This window comes from Pituophis catenifer, unplaced genomic scaffold, assembly GCF_029215685.1.
Source record: "Pituophis catenifer annectens isolate HBS135680 unplaced genomic scaffold, rPitCat1.0.hap2 SCAF_1, whole genome shotgun sequence".
Classification (NCBI taxonomy): Eukaryota; Metazoa; Chordata; class Lepidosauria; order Squamata; family Colubridae; genus Pituophis; species Pituophis catenifer.
The window spans coordinates 167837821-167857836 of record NW_027256881.1 but is presented as its reverse complement, the minus strand read 5'-3'; the positions used below and the strand labels follow the sequence as shown (position 1 = coordinate 167857836).

The 20016-nt window shown below is 47.5% G+C and overlaps 1 protein-coding gene across 2 annotated transcripts in view; it reads left to right on the top strand.

The window, feature by feature from the left end:
* The first annotated feature begins 268 nt into the window (after nt 1–268).
* TRAF3IP1 (TRAF3 interacting protein 1) overlaps nt 269–20016 on the top strand; it is a 275475-nt gene continuing 255727 nt past the window's right edge. For both annotated transcript variants that reach the window (XM_070956772.1, XM_070956771.1), the window contains exon 1: nt 269–415. In XM_070956772.1, the coding sequence (XP_070812873.1) occupies nt 293–415 (123 nt within the window). In that variant the 5' untranslated portion in view covers nt 269–292. The remainder of the gene's footprint in view (nt 416–20016) is intronic.

Sequence of the window (20016 nt, the reverse complement as noted above, 5' to 3'; positions counted from 1 at the left end):
TGACAAATTCATAATAAGATGAGGGGCACGCCTCTGTAGCCATACCTTCCAACAGTTAGGTCATATTTTAATTTCGCTCCTTGATGTTCGACTATTCGGTGGCTTACGTCATCGTCTCCGCTCGTTCGGCCCAATAGGAGGAAAGGAAGGAGGCGGCTGAGACTACATGCGCGTTACCATGGTCACAAAGTTGGGTAGCAACGACGGTGGAGGCGGAGTGCGCATGTGTGGTCTGCGCACTACCGGGAATTTGTCTGGGCCTGGGTAGAGACGAATCTTACCGAAGGCTGAGATGCAGGGCTCCGTGATCCGGCGTACACAAGAGTTGCTGGGGCGCGTGATTCGAAAACCGCCTCTTACAGAGCGCCTTCTCAGCAAGCCGCCTTTCCGCTACCTGCACGACGTGATCAGGGAGGTCAGGCGAAGCGAAAGAGGCGGGAAAGAGGGGGAGGAGAGGAAGCGGTCGGTCGTGTTTCCAGTTGCCTGGCAACTCGAGGAGGAAGCCGCAAAAGAGACGCGTGTAACTTTGAAGGAAGAATTGTGTGAAGAGGTTCCCCAAGGCATTAGACAGGCTTAGAAAGAGGGTCGGAATATTTTCTCCATCCCGTTTAGTCCAACAGTTGTATGGTCCAATGGTTGTATGTATGTCAATCCCTTAAATGGCTGTTGTAGGTAGAGAAACATGCCTTGAATTGGATCGCAGCCCATCACGTGAATATAAGGCTAGAAAGAAAAGTTGCGGCAGTCTTTGTTGATTAAAAACTAGTTGCATGGACAAAGCACGGCAAATTTAGCAATCCTTACCTTTGGCTCTTGTTTGTAAAAGACATATTTTAAATAGGTTTGACCTATTAACATGAGTGAGGCTTTGTCTTTCATCTTTTCATGTGTTGAATACGTTTGGTTTGTTTTTGCTAAAGGCATAGGCCTAAATAGATGTAAGGGAGAATTGTGTTCTCTACTGTACTAGAGGTGATGTGAGGATTTAATTCTATCTAGAAACGTAACTATACTGTAATGGAACATTATGGAATGTGGAATGGAACATTATGGAACATTTTGTATCCTATCCTATCAAGTGTATCATTTTCTATTATAGATTTAGGCACAGGGGAAAGAAATTATCATTTAAGCAAGTATGAAATGCAAAAGATTATCTGGTTTTACTCTGAATGTAAGGATCGCCTCTCCTTCCAACTTAAGAAAGTACAAACTCTTGAAACGTGGTTGTTCAAAAGGATTCTTTTATTAAGCAGAAGTGACAGCCATCCAGCTAAAGCAAGATCTGAATACCCTTAGGCAAAGCAGTAGGATTAAAGTGGTAGAGACCCCTCCCTTTAAGTCAGAATGCAGATTTTAGCCAATACACAAGTGTGAAGATGTTTTCTTTACTATTTCCTATGAGAACCCAAACAAACATGCATTCCCACCATTTACTTTAAAGTGAGACAACCCACATGGCTATCATAAAAATTCCTGCAGGTAAAGGAGATCTCAGGGTTCTTTGGTGCCAGGATATAGGTTGTAAAGTATATGTTGACACAGGCGATGCTAGGGAATCGAATTCAAGTGTCCCCCCTCCTCCAACTGAATGGCAGTATCACTTTTAGGGATCTGACATGCTACCCTCCTTAGAAAGCGAAAGGGTCCACCTGAAAAAAAAATAAAATATAAACAAGATTTCATGATAGTATATTAACAAAGTTTGTTAGGATATTGGGAGTGAAATTTTCTCAGTAAGATTGGAGCCCTAACATGGTGTTTAGAGACCCATTCATTGTGTACTGATGGTAAATGTTTCCAAGCAACTAAGTATTGGATTTTCCCTCTGTGGATCCTAGAATCAAGGATTTCCTTGATTTCAAAGTGTTGTTCACCTTCAATCATGATGGGAACGGGTGGTGTAGATGCAGGTGGTCTGAGGGATGAGATTACTTCTCGCTTGAGTAAACTAATATGGAATACTGGGTGGACTTGCCTGAGCGTCTTTGAAAGGAGTAGTTCAACTGCTACTGGATTGATTATTCTAGTGATGGGGAAAGGTCCAATGAACTTTGGCCCTAGTTTTTTCGATGGTTGTAATGATTTCAGGAATTTTATAGATAAGTATACTCTGTCTCCAACATGAAAAGGTTTGGGTTCCATCCTTTTCTTATCAGCTTGAATTTTAAAAGCTTCTCTAGCTTCCTTTAAAGCTAGTCTAACCACTGGCCACATGTTTTGCAAATTATCCATCCACTCCTTAAGTGAGGGGATGGTGGGTTCTTCTGTGGGTAGTTCAGGCATGGGGCTGAAATCCTGGCCTGTTGCTACTCTAAAAAGGGTAAAACCAGTGCTTGAATGTACAGCATTATTAAATGCAACTTCAGCAAAAGGCAAAAGTTCAGTCCAGTTATCCTGTTGAAAATTAATGAAACATCTTAAATAATGTTCTAACACCGAGTTCAAAATTTCAGAATTACCATTAGTACAAGGATGAAAGGATGTGCTTAACCCCTGGCCAGTACCAAGTAAGCCCAAAAATGCCCTCCAAAAGTTGGAGGTGAATTGAGCCCCTCTGTCGGAGATGATCCTTTGTAGAGCCCCATGAAGTCGATAAATGTGTATTAGGAATAATTTGGCTAAACTTTTAGCAGTTGGGATCTTTTGGCAGGGTATAAAATGTGCCTGTTTTGAAAATAGGTCTTTTGGCAGGGTATAAAATGTGCCTGTTTTGAAAATAGGTCTGTCATGCCCCAAATATTTATTTATTTATTTATCAAATTTTTATACCACCCTTCCCCCAAAAGGCGGTGTACAGCCAAGATAAAAACCCGCAATATAAAAGTTAAAAACAATTTAAAACTATTAAATAGTTTGGCCAATCATCTAAATCACAATAACCCATTAAAATAATATTTGAGGCCAGTCCTGCTTGATGGAATAATAGCGTTTTAAGGGCGTGGCGGAAGGTACGGAGGTCGGAAATCTGACGAATCTCCAGGGGCAGCTCGTTCCAGAGGGCAGGTGCTTCCACAGGGAAGGCTCTCCCCCTGGGGGTCGCCAGTCGACACTGTCTAACCGATGGCACCCTGAGGAGACCCTCTCTGTGAGAGCGTACTGGTCGGTGGGAGGCTATCGGAGGCAGAAGGCGGTCCTATGCCATGGAGCGGTTTAAAGGTGGCAGCCAACACCTTGAATCGCACCCGGAAGACCACTGGGAGCCAGTGCAGCTCGCGCAGGAACGGTGTTACATGGGAGCACCGAGTCGCCCCCATAATCACCTGCGTGGCCGTATTCTGGACCAGCTGGAGCCTCTGGGTGCTCTTCAAGGGGAGCCCCATGTAGACAGCGTTACAGTAGTCCAGACAGGAAGTGAGGAGGGCGTGAGTGACCGTGCGCAAGGCGTCCCGGTCCAGAAAGGGGTGCAACTGGTGGATCAGGCGAACCTGATAGAAAGTCCCCCTGGCCACAGCCGTCAGATGATCTTCTAAAGACAGCTGAGAGTCCAGGAGGACACCCAAGTTGCGAACCCTCTCTGAGGGGGCCAAGGTCTCACCCCCTATAGTCAGTGATGGAACCAACTGACTATGACAGGACGCTGGAAACCACAGCCACTCGGTCTTGGAGGGGTTGAGCCTGAGCTTGTTTCTCCCCATCCAGATCCGTCCAGCCTCCAGGCACCGGGTCATCACTTCAAGGGCATCATTGGGGTGGCCCGGGGTGGAAATGTACAGCTGAGCGTCATCAGCGTACTGATGGAAATCCACCCTGAAGCCACGGATGATCTCACCCAGCGGCTTCACATAAATGTTGAACAGGAGAGGTGAGAGGACCGACCCCAGCGGCACCCCACAAACTAGGCGCCTCGGGGTCGACCTCTGCCCCCCTGTCAACACAGACTGTGTACGGTCAGAAAGGAAGGAGGAGAACCACCGTAACACGGTGCCCCCCACCCCTAACTCCTCCAACCGACGCAGCATGATACCATGGTTGATGGTGTCAAAAGCCGCTGAGAGATCTAATAGGACCAGGACAGAGGAACAACCCCTGTCCCAAGCCCTCCAGAGATCATCAACCAATGCGGCCAATGCCGTTTCCGTGCTATACTCAGGCCTGAAGCCCGACTGGAATGGATCTAGATAGTCCGCTTCATCCAGGTACTGGGGAAGCTGTCGCGCCACCACACTCTCCACAATCTTTGCCACGAAGCGAAGGTTGGAGACTGGACGATAGTTTGATAAAAGAGCCGGGTCCAGAGAAGGCTTCTTGAGGAGGGGCCTCACCACTGCCTCTTTTAAGGCGGCGGGAAAGAAACCCTCACTCAGAGAAGCGTTGACAATCCCCTGGAGCCAGCCTCGTGTAACCTCCCGGGAAGGCAGCACCAACCAGGAGGGGCACGGGTCTAATAAACATGTGGCCATGTTCAATCTACCCAGAACCCTGTCCACGTCCTCGGGAGTCACAAGGTCAAACTCAGCTAACATTCTCAAGACCCACCTCCATCATCCCATCCGGATCTACCCCGTCGGAGTCCAGACCGTCCTGAATCTGAGTGATTTTGTCATGCAGATATTGCACAAAATCCTCAGCCCTGCCCTGCAAGGGGTCTTCCCGCACTCCCAGGTGGAGGAGGGAGCGGGTCACCCTAAACAGGGCAGCCGGGCGATTATCTGATGACGCAATAAGAGAGGAAAAATAGTTACATTTTGCCACTTTTTTTTAATGTTTTTTTATTGTTAAAATGTAAACAAAAATACAAAGACAATACAAAACAAACAAAACTCCCACCACCCACAACACCCACACAACATTCTACATATATACTTTTTGTCATCAACATTATATATAATATTTTTCTTTGCATAATAATAAGAAAATAATAAAAGGCGAAAGATTTATACGATCTGAAGAGAAACCAGAGTATTGGTACCATTGGTGCCACACACGGTAATAGTCACTTTCTTCCTTGTCCTGGAGTTCCAGCATCAATCTATCCATCTCGGCACATTCTGTTATCTTTGAGATAATTTTATCTTTGGTTGGGAGTTGGTCTAATTTCCAATTTTGAGCAAATAGTAGTCGTGCTGCTGTCAGGATATGTATAATAAGGTATTTCGTCTCTTTGGAGAATTGTGCTGTTGTCATGCCAAATAGAAAAAATTCTGGACTATCTTCGACTTGTAGATTCGTTATTTCCTCAATAATTTTTTTGATGTCTTGCCAATATTGTTGGGCCTTTTTGCATTTCCACCAAGCATGAAAATACGTCCCTTTTTTGGTTTTGCACTTCCAACAAAATGAGGGGGTGTTTGGGTAGATTTTAGCTAATTGAGCCAGTGGTAAGTGCCATCTATAAAACATTTTGATGAGATTCTCTTTATACGTTGTGGCCCTTGTCATTTTAATATTTTGTTTCCATAATTTCTCCCTATTTGCCAATTGAATGTTATGGCCTATATCCCTGGCCCACGTTATCATGTTTTCTTTTACAGTTTCTTCTAATAGTTTGTATCTAAGAAGGTAATTGTATGTTTTGGTTATCATCTTTTGCTCCGCGCCTTGTAAGATCTTATCCAATTCATTTAAGTTGTTCGAGATTCCAAATTGTTTTTTGTCTGCTGTATATCTTGAGTGCATTTGGGTATAGGGCTACCAATCAATATTTATGCCACCGTTTTGGAGTTGGTGTCTTGGGATAAATTTGCCTTGCTGGTTTAATAGATCTTGGTATCGCATCATCTTTCCTATCTCGAGGGTATTTGGGTGTATCAATGCCTCCATCGGGGACCACCATTTTGGAATTCAGGTGTAATGATTTTTCTTGATTTCCCGCCAAATCTTAAATAGTGAAGCCCTAATTATATGTCGTTGGAAATACATATGTTGTTTGTCCGGTCCGTCCCGTCCCATAGAAAAGCGTGCCATCCTCGCATTAGATCAAAACCTTCTAAATATAGCATTCTTTTATCGTCCAATTTCATCCATTACTTGATCCAGGTCAGGGCTGCGGCCTTGTAATAGAGTCCCCAGTCTGGTAGTGCCAGGCCTCCTTTATCTCGTGAGTCTTGTAATGCTTTGATCTTAATTCTAGCCTTCTTTCCTTGCCATAAGTACGTCATTGTTAACTTGTTGAGGTTCTTAAAAAAGTCTCTTCCCGGCTGTATTGGTATTACCTGGTATAGGTATAATACTCTTGGCAGTATATTCATTTTTATAGAGGCGATTCTACCCATCAGTGACAGTTGTAGTCTATTCCAAATTTCCAAATCCTTTTTAATTTTTTTTAATAATTTAGTATAATTGTCTTCTTTAATCGTGGTAGCCTTTGCCGTCAACCAGATACCTAAGTATTTTATCTTCTTTACTATTTGAATTCCTAATTCTTCTTCTAATTTCAACCTTTGTGTCTGAATCATATTTTTCGTCAGTACTTTCGTTTTTTGTTTGTTTATTTTGAGGCCCGCAACTTTTCCGTATTCCTCTATCATTGCCATCAGCCTGGGTCCAGATAGTGTTGGCTTTTCCAGAATAAAGATTACATCATCTGCGAAGGCAAGCAGTTTGTACTCTTCTCCCCAGATCTTAAGACCTTTGATATCTTCCTCCTTCCTAATTTCATTTAATAGCACTTCAAGTGCTATTATGAATAGTAAGGGTGACATGGGACATCCTTGTCGTATTCCTTTCTGGATATCAAAAATTTGCGTCATATCGCTGTTTATTGAGATTTTTGCTGTTTGATGGGAATAATTTTTTTTTATCAAATTAAGAAATTTCTCTCCACAATTCATTGACTCCAATTGTATTATAAAAAAAGGACCAATTTAGGTTATTGAAGGCCTTCTGGGCATCAAGTGAGATTAGGGCTACTTCTTTATCTTCTTCAGGTCATACTATTCCAAAATATTTATGATCATTCTCAGATTGTTTTTGATCTGCCTCCTGGGTATAAAGCCATTTTGGTCTGGATGTATATATTTGTGAATTATTGCTTTGAGCTCTTTGCTAGAATTGACATAAATAATTTGTAATCCACATTGAGTAATGAAATTGGTCTATAGTTTCTAACTTGGTTCGGGTCTGTGTCTTCTTTATGTATTAATGTGATGATAGTTTCTGTCCAGGATTTTGGGATTTCAGCTGTCAGTAGTGCTGCATTGAATACTTGTAACAATGTTTCATCTATTGATTGTTGGCAAAGTTTATAGAATTCCGTAGGGATTCCATCTAGTCCTGGGGTTTTATTGTTCTTTTGTTGTTTGCGAGTTTCAATCAATTCAAACATTGTTATGGGTCGGTTCAAGATCTCTCTGTGTTCTTCTTCAAGGTATGTGATATTGGTTTTATGGAGATATTTTCTGATTTGATCTTCTGGGACATCTTCCTGTCGGTAAAGTTTTTGAAAAAATGTTTTAACTATGTTTTTCTTCTCTAAATGTGTATGGTATAAAGTTCCTGATTCGTCCTGGAGTTGGTGAATAATTCTTTTTTATGTTTGCTTTTTTAATTTGTAAGCTAACCAGCGTCCGGTTTTATTTGTGTATTCAAAATTAGTCTGCTTTGCCATTCTTATTTTCTGTGCCAGTTCGGTTTATAAAATCTATGCGAAAGTATTAGCCAACAGGTTGATGCCAGTAATCCAAAAGGTGATTCATGATGATCAAGCGGGATTTATCGAGGGCAGACATATGAAGGATAATGTAAGGCAAGTAATAGATTTATTGGAATATCTTGAGAAGAATAAACAGATTCCTGCAGTGCTGGTCTTTCTGGATGCAGAGAAGGCCTTTGATAGAGTGGATTGGAATTTTCTATTAAAGACTTTAAAAAAGATGGATTTTGGGGATCAATTTATACAGGCGATTTCAGCAATTTACCAAGAGCAAAAGGCACAGATCATCATTAATGGAAGTTTGACAACAGAGTTCAAAATTGAAAAAGGAACAAGACAGGGATGTCCGTTGTCCCCACTTTTATTTATTCTAACACTAGAAGTCTTGCTAAACACAATACAGGACTCTAATATCTTGAAAGGTATAATGATTAGGCAAGAGGATTACAGAATAAAGGCATTTGCAGATGATCTGGTTGTTACCCTATCACAACCAATGGAATCAATAATCCTGATGAAGGACATTATACAAGACTATGGTAAAGTTTCAGGTTTTAGACTGAATCCAAAAAAGACCAAAATGATAGCTAAAAACATGACACAAGATCGTAAACATGAGCTTGAAAGAAGGGCAGGTTTTGAGACTGTGCCTAAGGTAAAATATCTAGGAGTTCAGGTTGCAGAATCAAACATTAAATTGTTTCAAAATAACTATGAGGTGTTGTGGCGAGAGGTGCAGAAAGACATGGAGACTTGGAAAAAACTGCAGCTGTCTCTACTTGGAAGAATAGCAGCAGTTAAGATGAACATTTTGCCAAGATTTCTTTTTCTGTTTCAAATGATTCCGGTGCTTAAAAGTGATAAACAATTGAAAGTCTGGCAAACTGGAGTGAATAAGTTTGTCTGGAACGAGAAAAAGCCGAGAGTGAAATTGAAAATTATGCAAGATGTTCCAGAAAGAGGAGGTCTTAAACTTCCAAACCTACAGTTATATTAGGATGCAGCAGCTTTAACTTTAACAAGTGATTGGTTTGGAAGTAAAAAGACTGGAATATTGAATGCAGAAAGTTTTGATCTCGAATTTGGATGGCATGCTTACTTATTTTACGACGACAAAGTTGATAAAGTATTTAAAAGTCATATACTTAGAGACTCTTTGATGAGAGTTTGGAAGAAGCACCGACTCAAATGGGATTATAAAATACCGCTATGGCTGGATCTTGGTCATACTTTGTGGAATACAAATATAATGTCACTCGGGGGGTTTTTATACAAAGAGGTTCTTTTTACAGATGCGGGCAGATGGCGGCTGAAGACATTGCAGACACTGTTGGACGAAGGGATCAATCTAACATGGTTACAATATAATCAATTACAATTGAGATGGAAAGAGGACCAAAAAACTGGTATTATGTTGCATGAGGAAGAATTGGTTAGACATATAAAAGAGAAAGGTCCAATGCATATCAAAAGGCTTTATAATGTTTTGCTAGAAAGGGACTCAGAAACTGAATTAGTTAAAGACTGTATGATTAAGTGGGCACAAAATTTTGAAGAACCAGTGATGTTGGAAACATGGGAAAAAATTTGGGTTCAGAATGTTAAATTTACACAGTCGCAGAACCTGAGGGAAAATTTCTATAAAATGTTTTATAGATGGCATTTAGATCCCAAAAAGTTGTCATGTATGTACCCTAATGTTCAGCCAAAATGTTGGAGATGTAAATGTTTGGATGCTACGTATTATCATGTTTGGTGGACCTGTAGGAAAGTTAAGGCTTTTTGGATAAAAATTTGGTGGGTCATGCAGAATGTTTTGAAGGAATATTTGGTGTTTTTTGACCTGGACTGTTTCTGACGTTTCTTCTGCTTATCCCTATGGACTTGGTTGCCTTTGTGCCTTTGGACTTTGTGAGTTTTTTTCCTTTTAAGGGCTGTTAGTTCTCTGGTGTGAGGGCGTTTGTTTTGTCCGTTTGGGGACCCCTGGGGGGCTTCCTGGGCACCCTGTCTGGCTTGGCAGCTCCCTTCCTTCAGGATCTGGCCCTTCCTTGCCAAACGTTTTTTCCAGGGCCTCGTATTTTTCTTCTAGGCCGTTTTTTCGTGCCATTTTTGTGGCGGCGGCCATTTTGTCGCCCCTCGCTCCGTGCACAGCCTTTATTTAAAAAATTTTTTGGCTGCTTCTTTGGACTTTTGGATTGCTGGGCTTGCTTGTCTTAGCCTCCTGGGAGCCAAATTTGCTGCCTTTGCTGTTCCGGTTGCCTCCTCTGCCGTTTGAGCTCCGTCATTGCTACAAGCGCTGGAATCGCCGCTTCTTATCTCCGACTAACAGCTGAGCTAATTAGTGGAGTTTTTTACGCTCCCGCCTTTTCTCTGCAGCACTGACAGCCGACGAACAGCTGAGCCGGCCCTGAGGGTTCCCTTGTTGTCACGTTTCCCTGCTACAGCGCCTGGACTGCTTCCTGTTTGTTGCCCATTAAGATCGTGTGTGTGGAGCTTTGCGCCCCCCCCACCCCAGCGATTGCGTCTGAACTGCTGGTCCTTCCTGCTGTTTGCAACCCCAAAGGGCAACTGTCTGGACTATACTTAACTTGGCTGGTTGTGCGTGTGTTCGTGGAGCTTCGCGCCCCCTCCCTTTGACTGTTGGAGCTGCTTGTATTTCCGCTACCCTTGCCAGCCACTATTTGCTGTCTCCCTAATTGCAGCGGCCATTTCGTGGAGTGTCTGCGCTCCCCTACCTTTCGCCTCTGGAATCGTGGGCACAGGACTTGAATTTAGTGGAGTTGCCGCGCTCCCCACCTTGTCCTTGTTTTGTGACTGTTGCTTCTGCTTTGTGATCTGCCATTATGCCGAAATCATTGACCAAATCCAAACATGGTCGTAAGAACAGCTCTTCTTCTCAGAGGCAGTCGGAGGATGGATCTACCTCGCATCAAGATCCTGCACAGTCACATGTTGCGCCATCTTCTCATATGCATCACAAGAGTAGGAAGCATAGCAGCGCGCTGGACAAAGTAGAAAAACGCAGGGATAGAGTCCTCACTCAACTTTGTGCAAAAGCGAGCACTGGACCTCAGACATCGACGGCTTCTGCTCCGCTGCAGGGTTCCCGGCCGGCTACTCCTGACCAGCTGTCTCTCAGGGACTGCCCTGTCACTATCTCCACTTCTAATTTGTGGGGCACTGCTCCTGCGGACCTTGTTACTGCTCCGCCCACTGTCGAGGATGTCCCTGATATACCATCTCCTCAGGATTCCTCTACGATTCCCTTGGATCCGGCTCTGTCTCAGGAGGTGGTGACTTGTCCTCTTCCTACCGACCAACTGCAAAAGATGATCGAGGCTGCAGTACAAAAGACTTTGGCTGAGGGCCTTCGTCCCTCCAGTGTGGCTGGCTCTGTTCGATCTGTCTCGCCAGAGCAGCCTCGTTCCTCGGGGCTCGAATCCTCCAGAGCGCTCCATTCTCCTTCTTGCTCCCAAGCTGGTCAACTCTCCTCCCTGTTGGATGTGGACGACAGTGACTCTGGGTTGTCGGACGACGAGAACCTTCCTCCTGATCAGCCGGCGTCTACTGCCCTCTTTCCGCAGGCCTTGTTCAGATCTCTTCTGTTTAAAGCCGTCAATACGGCCCAACTTTCCTCCCCAGCTTCCCAATCTTCCGTTTCAGTGCCGCCTGGGGCTTTGGACCCGATGTTCGCCGAGCCGGCCAAACCGATTACGACTATCCCCATGCCCCCGCTTTTCCTGGATGTCGTGAAGTGGCAGTGGTCTTCGTCGGGGTCAGCTCCTATCCCGTCTTCGTCTGACCGTGCGAATTTCCACGTCGCAGCTGAACTGGACACTCTTCTGCAGCTTCCGTCAATAGATGCTCCCATCGCCGCTTTCCTGTCTTCTGCCGCCGTTCCGGGCGATCCTGCTGAAAACTTACGCCCTGATGAACGCTGTACTGATCAGGTCCTCCAAAGGGCACATCTAGGGGCTGCATGTGCCATCAAGGCGGCCTCAACAGCATCTTTTTTTAATCGCACCACGTTGTTGTGGCTCTGCCAGTTACAAGAGAAGTTGTCACCGGAGGATGCTCGTATCAAGCATGACCTCAACAAGATTGTAGCTGCGGTTCAGTTTTCAGCGGACTCGACAGTCAGCGCTGCACGGTTTGCTGCCAAATCGTTAGCTTCTGTTACGGCTCACCGTTTGACCTGGCTCCGACATTGGCAGGCGGACGCCAGACATAAGTGGAAGCTCGCTTCGGTCCCATTTGGGGGGTCCCTTTTGTTTGGGGCAGCATTAGATCCCTTTTTGACCGAGACGAGGGACAAACGAAAGGTTTTGGCGGCGGCTTTCCGCAGGGGGGATTCTCGCTTCTCCCCTTATCCCTCTCGACCCCAGTTTCGAGGTAATGATTTTGGGGGGCCCTCCTCCTACTCCTCCCTTCCCTCGCCCCGGCCGTTCTCAAACTTTGGCAGGCATCGGGGCTCACAAGATAGGGCATTTCGGGGCAGATCGTCCGGGCCTAAATGGCCCTTTCAAGGGGGAGGAGGTCGTTCCATCCGTCGCCAACGCTGATTGCATTGTTGATCCTCCCATTGGCGGCAGATTGGCCATCTTCATTGCTGCCTGGGAGCGGTCCACCTCGGATCAGTGGGTCCTAGCCACTCTTCGTTCTGGTCTAGCTATCGAATTTGTCTCCACCCCTCCTGACTCCTTTGTCTGCTGTCCGATTTCTCGTAATTCTCAGAGAAGGTCCCTTATGGACTCAGCGGTTCAGCATCTCCTGACCATTAGGGCTATTCAGCCCGTCCCTCCAGGTCAGGAGTGCTCGGGGTTCTATTCCCGAGTTTTTCTGGTTCCCAAATCTTTGGGGGGGTGGCGCCCTATCTTGGACCTGAAATGATTGAACAGGTACGTGGTGTACCGTAAATTTAAAATGCAATCATTACGAACTATTCTCGCCGGTGTTCGGAGGGGCGATCTCCTCTTTTCCATAGACCTTACAGAGGCTTATTTACACATCCCTATCCTTCCTTCCCATAGGCATTTTTTGAGGTTTTGTTACGGTGGGGTCCACTATCAGTATAGGGCGTTACCCTTTGGTCTCTCCTCTGCCCCCCGTACCTTTACGAAGGTGCTGGCCACTTTAGCGGCCTCTCTTCGTATCCGTTCTGTTAGGCTTTTATGTTACCTCGATGATATTCTCCTGTTGTCCCCTTCTGTCTCTCAGGCAGTTTTGGATGTTCGTCTCATGGTAGAGACCCTGGTGGCCCATGGTTTTTCCGTTAATTTAGACAAAAGTCACCTCTCCCACCAGTTTGGTTCATTTGGGGGCCCTTATCGACTCTGTTCAGGGTAAGGTTTTCCTGTCCCCCGATAGACAGGCAGGTATTCGTCAGTTAATCTCCAAAGTGGAAGTTCGTAGGGCCGTTTCCCCACTTGTCCTCTCCCAGTTGTTAGGGAAGATGATCTCTGCGGGCACAACTGCACGCACGGGAACTTCAGTGGTTTCTCTTGCCGTTGCAGAAGGCGGGCAGAGGCACGTCATCCAGGCCGGTTCCGGTCCCTCCTGCTGTTCGCCGATCCTTGCGATGGTGGCGTTCCCCGGCCCTAGCTGCGGGGTCGTTCTTCCTGGAGCCCCAAAGGGTGGTAGTAACTACAGATGCCAGTCTCCTCGGCTGGGGAGCCCATTGTCAAGGTCAGTTGGCTCAGGGCACTTGGAGCCCGGCAGAGTCCCTTTGCCCGATCAACTGGCTAGAGCTGCAGGCGATTTTCCTGGCTCTCAGGGCTTTTCGAAGCCTGATCTCCAACTCCCACGTCCTCGTTTTGACGGACAATGTTGCTGCGAAAGCGCACCTGAACAAGCTGGGAGGTACCAGGTCAAAGTCACTTCTTCGGTTGGCTCTGCAACTGGGGTTTTGGGCGGAGCGACACCTTTGCTCTCTCCGGGCAGAGCATATTTCCGGGGTGGACAACTCCCAAGCGGACTGGGTGAGTCATCGTCGAGTGGACAACGCGGAGTGGCGTCTCCATCCCCGGATCTTTCAGGAGCTGTCTCGCCGGTTCGGCAGGCCAATCATCGACCTCTTCGCGATGCACACAAATGCTCAGCTGCCACAGTTCTTCACCCGATTCCCAGATCCTTGGGCAGCTGGCGTTGACGCTCTTCGGATTCCATGGCCGGCGGGCCTTCTCTATGCCTTTCCCCCGATGTCCCTCCTACCCAGGGTTGTTCGCAAGATCTTGCACGAGCGGGCAGAAGTGGTCCTTGTAGCACCTCATTGGCCCCGGAGACCCTGGTATGCGGACCTTGTGTCCCTCTCGGTGGCCCCATTGTGGCGCATCCCCCTCGAGGATGACGCTCTGTCTCAGGGCGCTCTGTTGCATCCGGACCTGGCATGGCTCAATCTGACCGCTTGGCGGTTGTGCGGAGCACTTTGACAGCTGTGCATATCCCGCCGGATGTTATTCAGACATTGCAGGCCTCGCGCCGTTCTTCTACGGACCGGATTTATTCTGCCACCTGGCAAGCCTTCTGTTCCTGGTCTGGCGTTTCCGCTCTTCAGCCATCCATCGTGGACATTTTAGTCTTTCTGCAGCAGGGCCTGGCTCAAGGCCTCTCTTCCAATACCTTACGCAGGCATGTAGCCGCGTTGTCTTCGGTCCTGGTCTGTGGATCCCTGCCATCCTTGTCACAACATCCTCTAATCCGGCGGTTCCTCCGAGGGGCCACGAACTTGTGTCCTCCCATATTGCACAGATACCCGACCTGGGATCTTCCTTTAGTGTTGGAGTCACTGATGGGCTCCCCGTACGAACCATTGCGGACTACCAGTCTCCGTCTACTCTCCTGCAAAGTCGCATTTCTAGTGGCGATAACGTCGGCCCGTCACATATCGGAGATAGCAGCGTTATCCATCCGTTCTGACCTTTGTGTCTTTCATTCGGATCGTGTAGTCCTCCGTTTGGACCCCACTTTCGTCCCGAAAATCAATTCGGTTTTCCACCGGTCGCAGGAGCTTATTCTGCCTAATTTCTGCCCGCGACCTGCTCACCCACGGGAGCGCCGATGGCACTCGCTCGATGTACGACGGGCTCTTCGGATCTACATTAAGAGGACATCTGCCTTCCGCCGTTTGGAGTCACTGTTTGTCTCCTTTTTGCCTGTTTCCCAGGGGTGCAAGGTCTCCTCATCTACCGTCGGTCGTTGGATTCGGCACACCATTGCTTCGGCCTACGACCTTCGTTCCCTTCCACGTCCAGTTCGATTAACCGCCCATTCCACCCGTAGCGCAGCTACGACTGCCGCATGGGTGACCCAGGTGCCTTTGTTGGAGATCTGCAGGGCTGCCACGTGGACTTCGCCGGTTCCCTTCATACGTCATTATCGATTGGATCAATTTGCATCGGCGGAGGCAGCGTTCGGACGAAGGGTGCTTCAGCGTGTCGTTGCCAGGGAGACTGTTGTTGTCGACCAGCCGGTTCCCACCCTGAACTCGGGACAGTGAACTGGGGTATGTCCCACACTGGCTGCTGTCTCCACTCTTAATGGAGAAGGGGCGTTGGTCCTACCTGATACGCTCCTTCTCGTTGAGTGGAGACAGTAGCCAGACCCTCCCTTGCTCCGGCTGTGCTGTTTTAGTCTGTCTTCCTCTTCTCTTTACTTACCTGGTGGCCTATGCTGCCTTCTGTACCCACACGCCGAGTCAGTCTTACGAGTCTTCGCCAAAAGCTGGCCTGCCTGGCAACAAGGGCGGGACTTAAAGTTATTGGCTGACTCAGTCCTTCAATCTGATTGGATGAGTAGTACCCACACTGGCTGCTGTCTCCACTCAACGAGAAGGAGCGTATCAGGTAGGACCAACGCCCCTTTTCTTTTTTCCTTTTTGCCACATATGCAATAGTTAGGCCTCTAATGTCGTATCCCATAGATTTCGTCGTATCCCATAGATTTTGTAACGACGTTTGGTCCTTTGTATTGATTTGGGAAAATATCTTCATTTCCTTTTCTATCATTTGTAAGTACTCTTTTTCCTTTATTATACTTGTTTCCATTTTCCATTTTTTCTGTTTTTGGAAATCTTTCCAAACTATTTTGATAGGGTTATGATCGGCCCATGTACCAGGCATAATTTCTACATCGTATGTTTCTTCGCTTAATTGAGGTGTCATCCAGGCCATGTCCAGTCTGGACCACGATTGATGTGGACCAGAAAAATATGTGTATTGTTTTACTTTAGACTCATTTCCTGTGCCAAATCCTTGAATGTTTGTGGTAATGTCTTCCTTTTGATTTTGTTTTTCCTATTGCTATGATAATCTTCTCGTTGATTTACAATCAAATTAAAATCGCCGACAATACAGACGTTTTCATAATCCAACTCTTTTAATTTGTCGTGTAATTTTTTGTAGAAATCTATTTGGTTTCCATTTGGAGCATAAATAGCCACTAACAATATTATTTTCATTTCCAATTTTACTTCTATCATTAACACTCGGCCCTCTTAACCGTATGAATTAGTTTGGTTCTTATATGGTCTCTGACATATATCACCACTCCCCTTTTTTTGGAATCGCCTAAGGATGTATATATTGTTCCTAATTTTTTATTTTCAAGTAATTTTTTCTGTTGTTTTCTTATGTGTACTTCTTGTAATGTAATTATGTCTACCCCTAGTTTTTGCAGTTTGGTAAATATTTGATGTCTTTTGCTTGGTGAGTTTAGTCCGTTTATATTTATAGAAACAAGTCTTAATTCTTCTTCCATTTCTACTGATGTTTATTTGTCCTTACTTTTAAGTTTTGTAGTGTTTCTTGTAACTCTTTGTGTGATCCCCGTCGTCTCCTCCTTTTCCAGAACGCTGTTACTACACTCCAGCATTGGGAAAATCCTCTTATCTGACAGCAACTGAGAGAACTTTTTTTACTTATCTACCTACTCTGTGCTCTCTCCACGCCCCCTTTTGCACCCGAATCCCCAGTCTTTCTCTCAGTTGCTGACACACTGGGAGGATTTTCTCTGTGCTCTGAGTGTTGCGTTAGGCCTTTTGGTTATTTTTGATTAGCCCCCTTTTTTTATTTCTCCTTTTTTTCGGTTAAGTTTAGATTTTATCTGATTTCCTGTGAGTCAATCAGCTGCTCGTCGGTTTCGTGCCCAGGGAGCTGGGTCGTGCCGGCGTTCGCGCCTCTGCGCCTGCTGCTGCCGGCTTCTGTCCCTGCGGGGCGGATCCGGTAAGGCTATTCTATTGCCGGGGAGGTCGGGGCTGAGTGGATCTCTCCCCGACTCCCATGTGGACCAGCGAGCCGGAACGGAGGTATTTTCAGGAGCGGCTACCGGCTCGCTGTGTTTGGTGGCGTGACTCATCCAGCGGCCGTCCCGTCAGGCTTCTGCGGGCGGCGCTGTGACTGGCGGCGTTTTCGGCCTCGAGGCTTCGGCCGTAAGTGATCGCTGGGGGGGGGTGGCGTGGCTGTTGGGGCTCGCTACCCTCCCGCCGTACCAAAGCCACTCCGGTCTCCATCCCTGATTGGCGTCCGCGTGTGAGCGGCGCCAGGGGGAAAGCGCTCCGCCATCCTTCGAAGCTCGGGCGGGCCGCCATTTTATAACTATGCCACCAACTTGCGGCCGCCATTTTGAGCCATTAGGGCGGCCGCCATTTTGGAATCACCTCGTGGCAGCGCGGACCCTAATTAGAGGGCCGCAGCCTTTACTCCGAGGTCTGGCTGGCTGAGTCTCTGTCCCGGTCTGGGCATTGACTCGGAGGAGGAAAAAGGGGGGGAGCGTTGCCAGTTTATCGCTCACCCCTTTTGCAGCCTTTTGTGCAAGGCTTTCCCACACACCTGGGCAGAGACAGGGGTGCCCTTGTACTTAGCGTGGCAGAAGTGCCTGCACTGCTTGTTGGGCATAGTGCATTGCCCAGAGCGGTAGCCAGACTATCAATTCTTCAATCAAGTAATCAATTAAGCAAGCTTTCCTCCAATCATTCAAATAATTAATCAAGCAAGCTGATATCTATTAATCAATTAAGTAATCAAAGCAGCCAGTCATTCAATCAACCAATTAATCAAACAAGCATTCATCCAATCAATCAATTAATCAAGCAAACTGATATCTGTTAATCAATCAATCAATTATTGATTCATTACTTATTACTATTACAAATCCATCTGTCAATCAATTAATTAATAATTACTATTCAGCTTGGGGCATTCTCACCATGGCGGACTGTTCGTTCTCCTCAGACAGTGATCAGGAGGTCAGCCCTGTCAGATCTAAGTCCCACAAGAAACAATCGGGCAAACGCTCTGCGTCTGGCGGTCACAAGTCCCGCCACTCTAAGACCTCCTCTGCCGCTGATAAGGATGCTCTCAGGTGTCATAAGGCGTTGGAAAAACAATGTGAGAAGGCCAAGCAGGCGTCAGCCTCTTTATTCCGTGGTGATGCGGGATCCGCCCAACAGTCTGTTCCTGTTCCTGACGTTTCGGAGCGGAGAGGGGTCCAATCCGGTTCCTTGGCTTGGCAGAAGGGCATGTCCCAGTCGATGCCTGATGTTTCCTCAGCGGGTTTGGAAGCCTTTCTGCCCCCTCGGCGCCAACCTTCGGCCACTTTCACGCCTACAGCAGCGGGACTCCGAGCGGTGGACAATCCTCCGCCTCCATCTCAGTTCGACTTCCAGGCGATGTTGTCTACGGCGTTGGCTTCTATTATGGCGGCTGGAGTGCAGTCAGCGGCCCAGACATCGGCGGCGGGGACTTCTTCAAGCACGTTGGCCTCTTCAAGCTCCCGCAGGGCTCGCTCCCCCTCGCCTCGTGAGTCTGTTTCGTCTGAGGGCTCGTGCCATGACGAGGAGGGCCCTGACGACCTCGAATTCTCTGAGGATGAAGGTCTGGCACCTGACACTCCAGCCTTCACGGGCTTGTTTCGTCCCGCACTATTTAAGTCCCTCCTTCACAAGGCTCGCTTGACTACTAATTTGGGTTCGGTGGGAGCACAACCCCCGACAACCCCGTCTGAGACCGGTCCTCATGATGCCCTATTTAAACAAGTCAAGCAGGAGAAGGACTTTATTCCGTGCCCTCAGCTGTTCGCGGATGTTCTGCAAGCGCCTTGGGCCCAACCAGGGTCGTCCACTGCACCAAGCAATTTAGATAAGAAACTGTTCTGTGCGGTGCCTGAACTTGAAGCCATGTTGGACTTGCCGTCGTTTCAAGATGCATTCTCTTCGGTCCATTCTGGCTTCTATTCGCCAAGGGGACCTGATGCAGTCGGTGGATTTGCGAGAGGCATACCTGCATGTTCCAGTGCTTCCTTCGCATCGACAGTTTCTGCGATTCGAGTATGCGGGCAGGCATTACCAGTACTGTGCGATGCCGTTCGGTCTTTCCTCGGCTCCCAGGACTTTCACCAAGCTGGTGGCGGTAGTGGCCGCGTCTCTCAGTGCCGTTCCGGTGAGGGTGTTATGTTACCTGGACGACATTCTAATCCTGTCCTCGTCCAGGGCACAAGCGGCGCAAGACAGGGACAGGGTGCTTTCGGCGTTCCGAGAGCACGGATTCTCCATCAACTTGGACAAGAGCCAGCTCGTCCCCACGACCTCAATTCTACACCTCGGGACCCTGATAGACTCCGAGAAGGGTCAGGTTTTCCTGTCTTCAGAGAGGGCGAAAAACATCAAGTCACTTGTGGGCCAAGTACTGACCCGGAGGAAGGCTCCTCTATTGACACTATCACGATCGTTGGGGAAGATGTTCTCATGCTTCTGCATTGTTCCGTGGGCACGCAGACATTCTCGTCCACTGCAATGGCTTCTTCTTCCGTTCCAGAGAACAGGCAGTTCGAACTCCGCAAGGACAGTGTTCGTGCCTCCGCAAGTCAGACTGTCACTGAGTTGGTGGAGGTCGCCGGCCATCCTGCGAGGATGCAGTTTCCTGGAACTAGACCGGGTCGTGATCACCACCGATGCCAGTCTCCATGGCTGGGGAGTCCACCTGGGTGCCCAGGTGGGCCAAGGACAATGGTCTCCAGAGGAACGTGCACAGAGCATCAACCTATTAGAACTTCGAGCCATTCGTCTTGCCCTTCTGCATTTCCGAGCGCTGGTTTGGGGTCGTCACGTCCTGATTCTCACGGACAATACATCTGCCAAAGCGCACATAAACCAGGAAGGGGGGACGAAGTCACAGACATTGATGCTCAAGTCGACACGTCTGTTCAACTGGGCGGAGAGAAATCTGGAGTCCATCCTCGCAGACCACATTTCCGGGAAAGCCAACACACGAGCGGATTGGCTCAGCAGGGAAGTGATAGACCAGGCCGAATGGCAGCTGCTTCCCAGTCTATTTCAGGAGATTTCTCTTCGCTTCGAACGACCTCTGGTAGACCTGTTCGCCAGTCCGACCAACGCCCAACTTCCCCGGTTCATCACTCGGTATCCGACT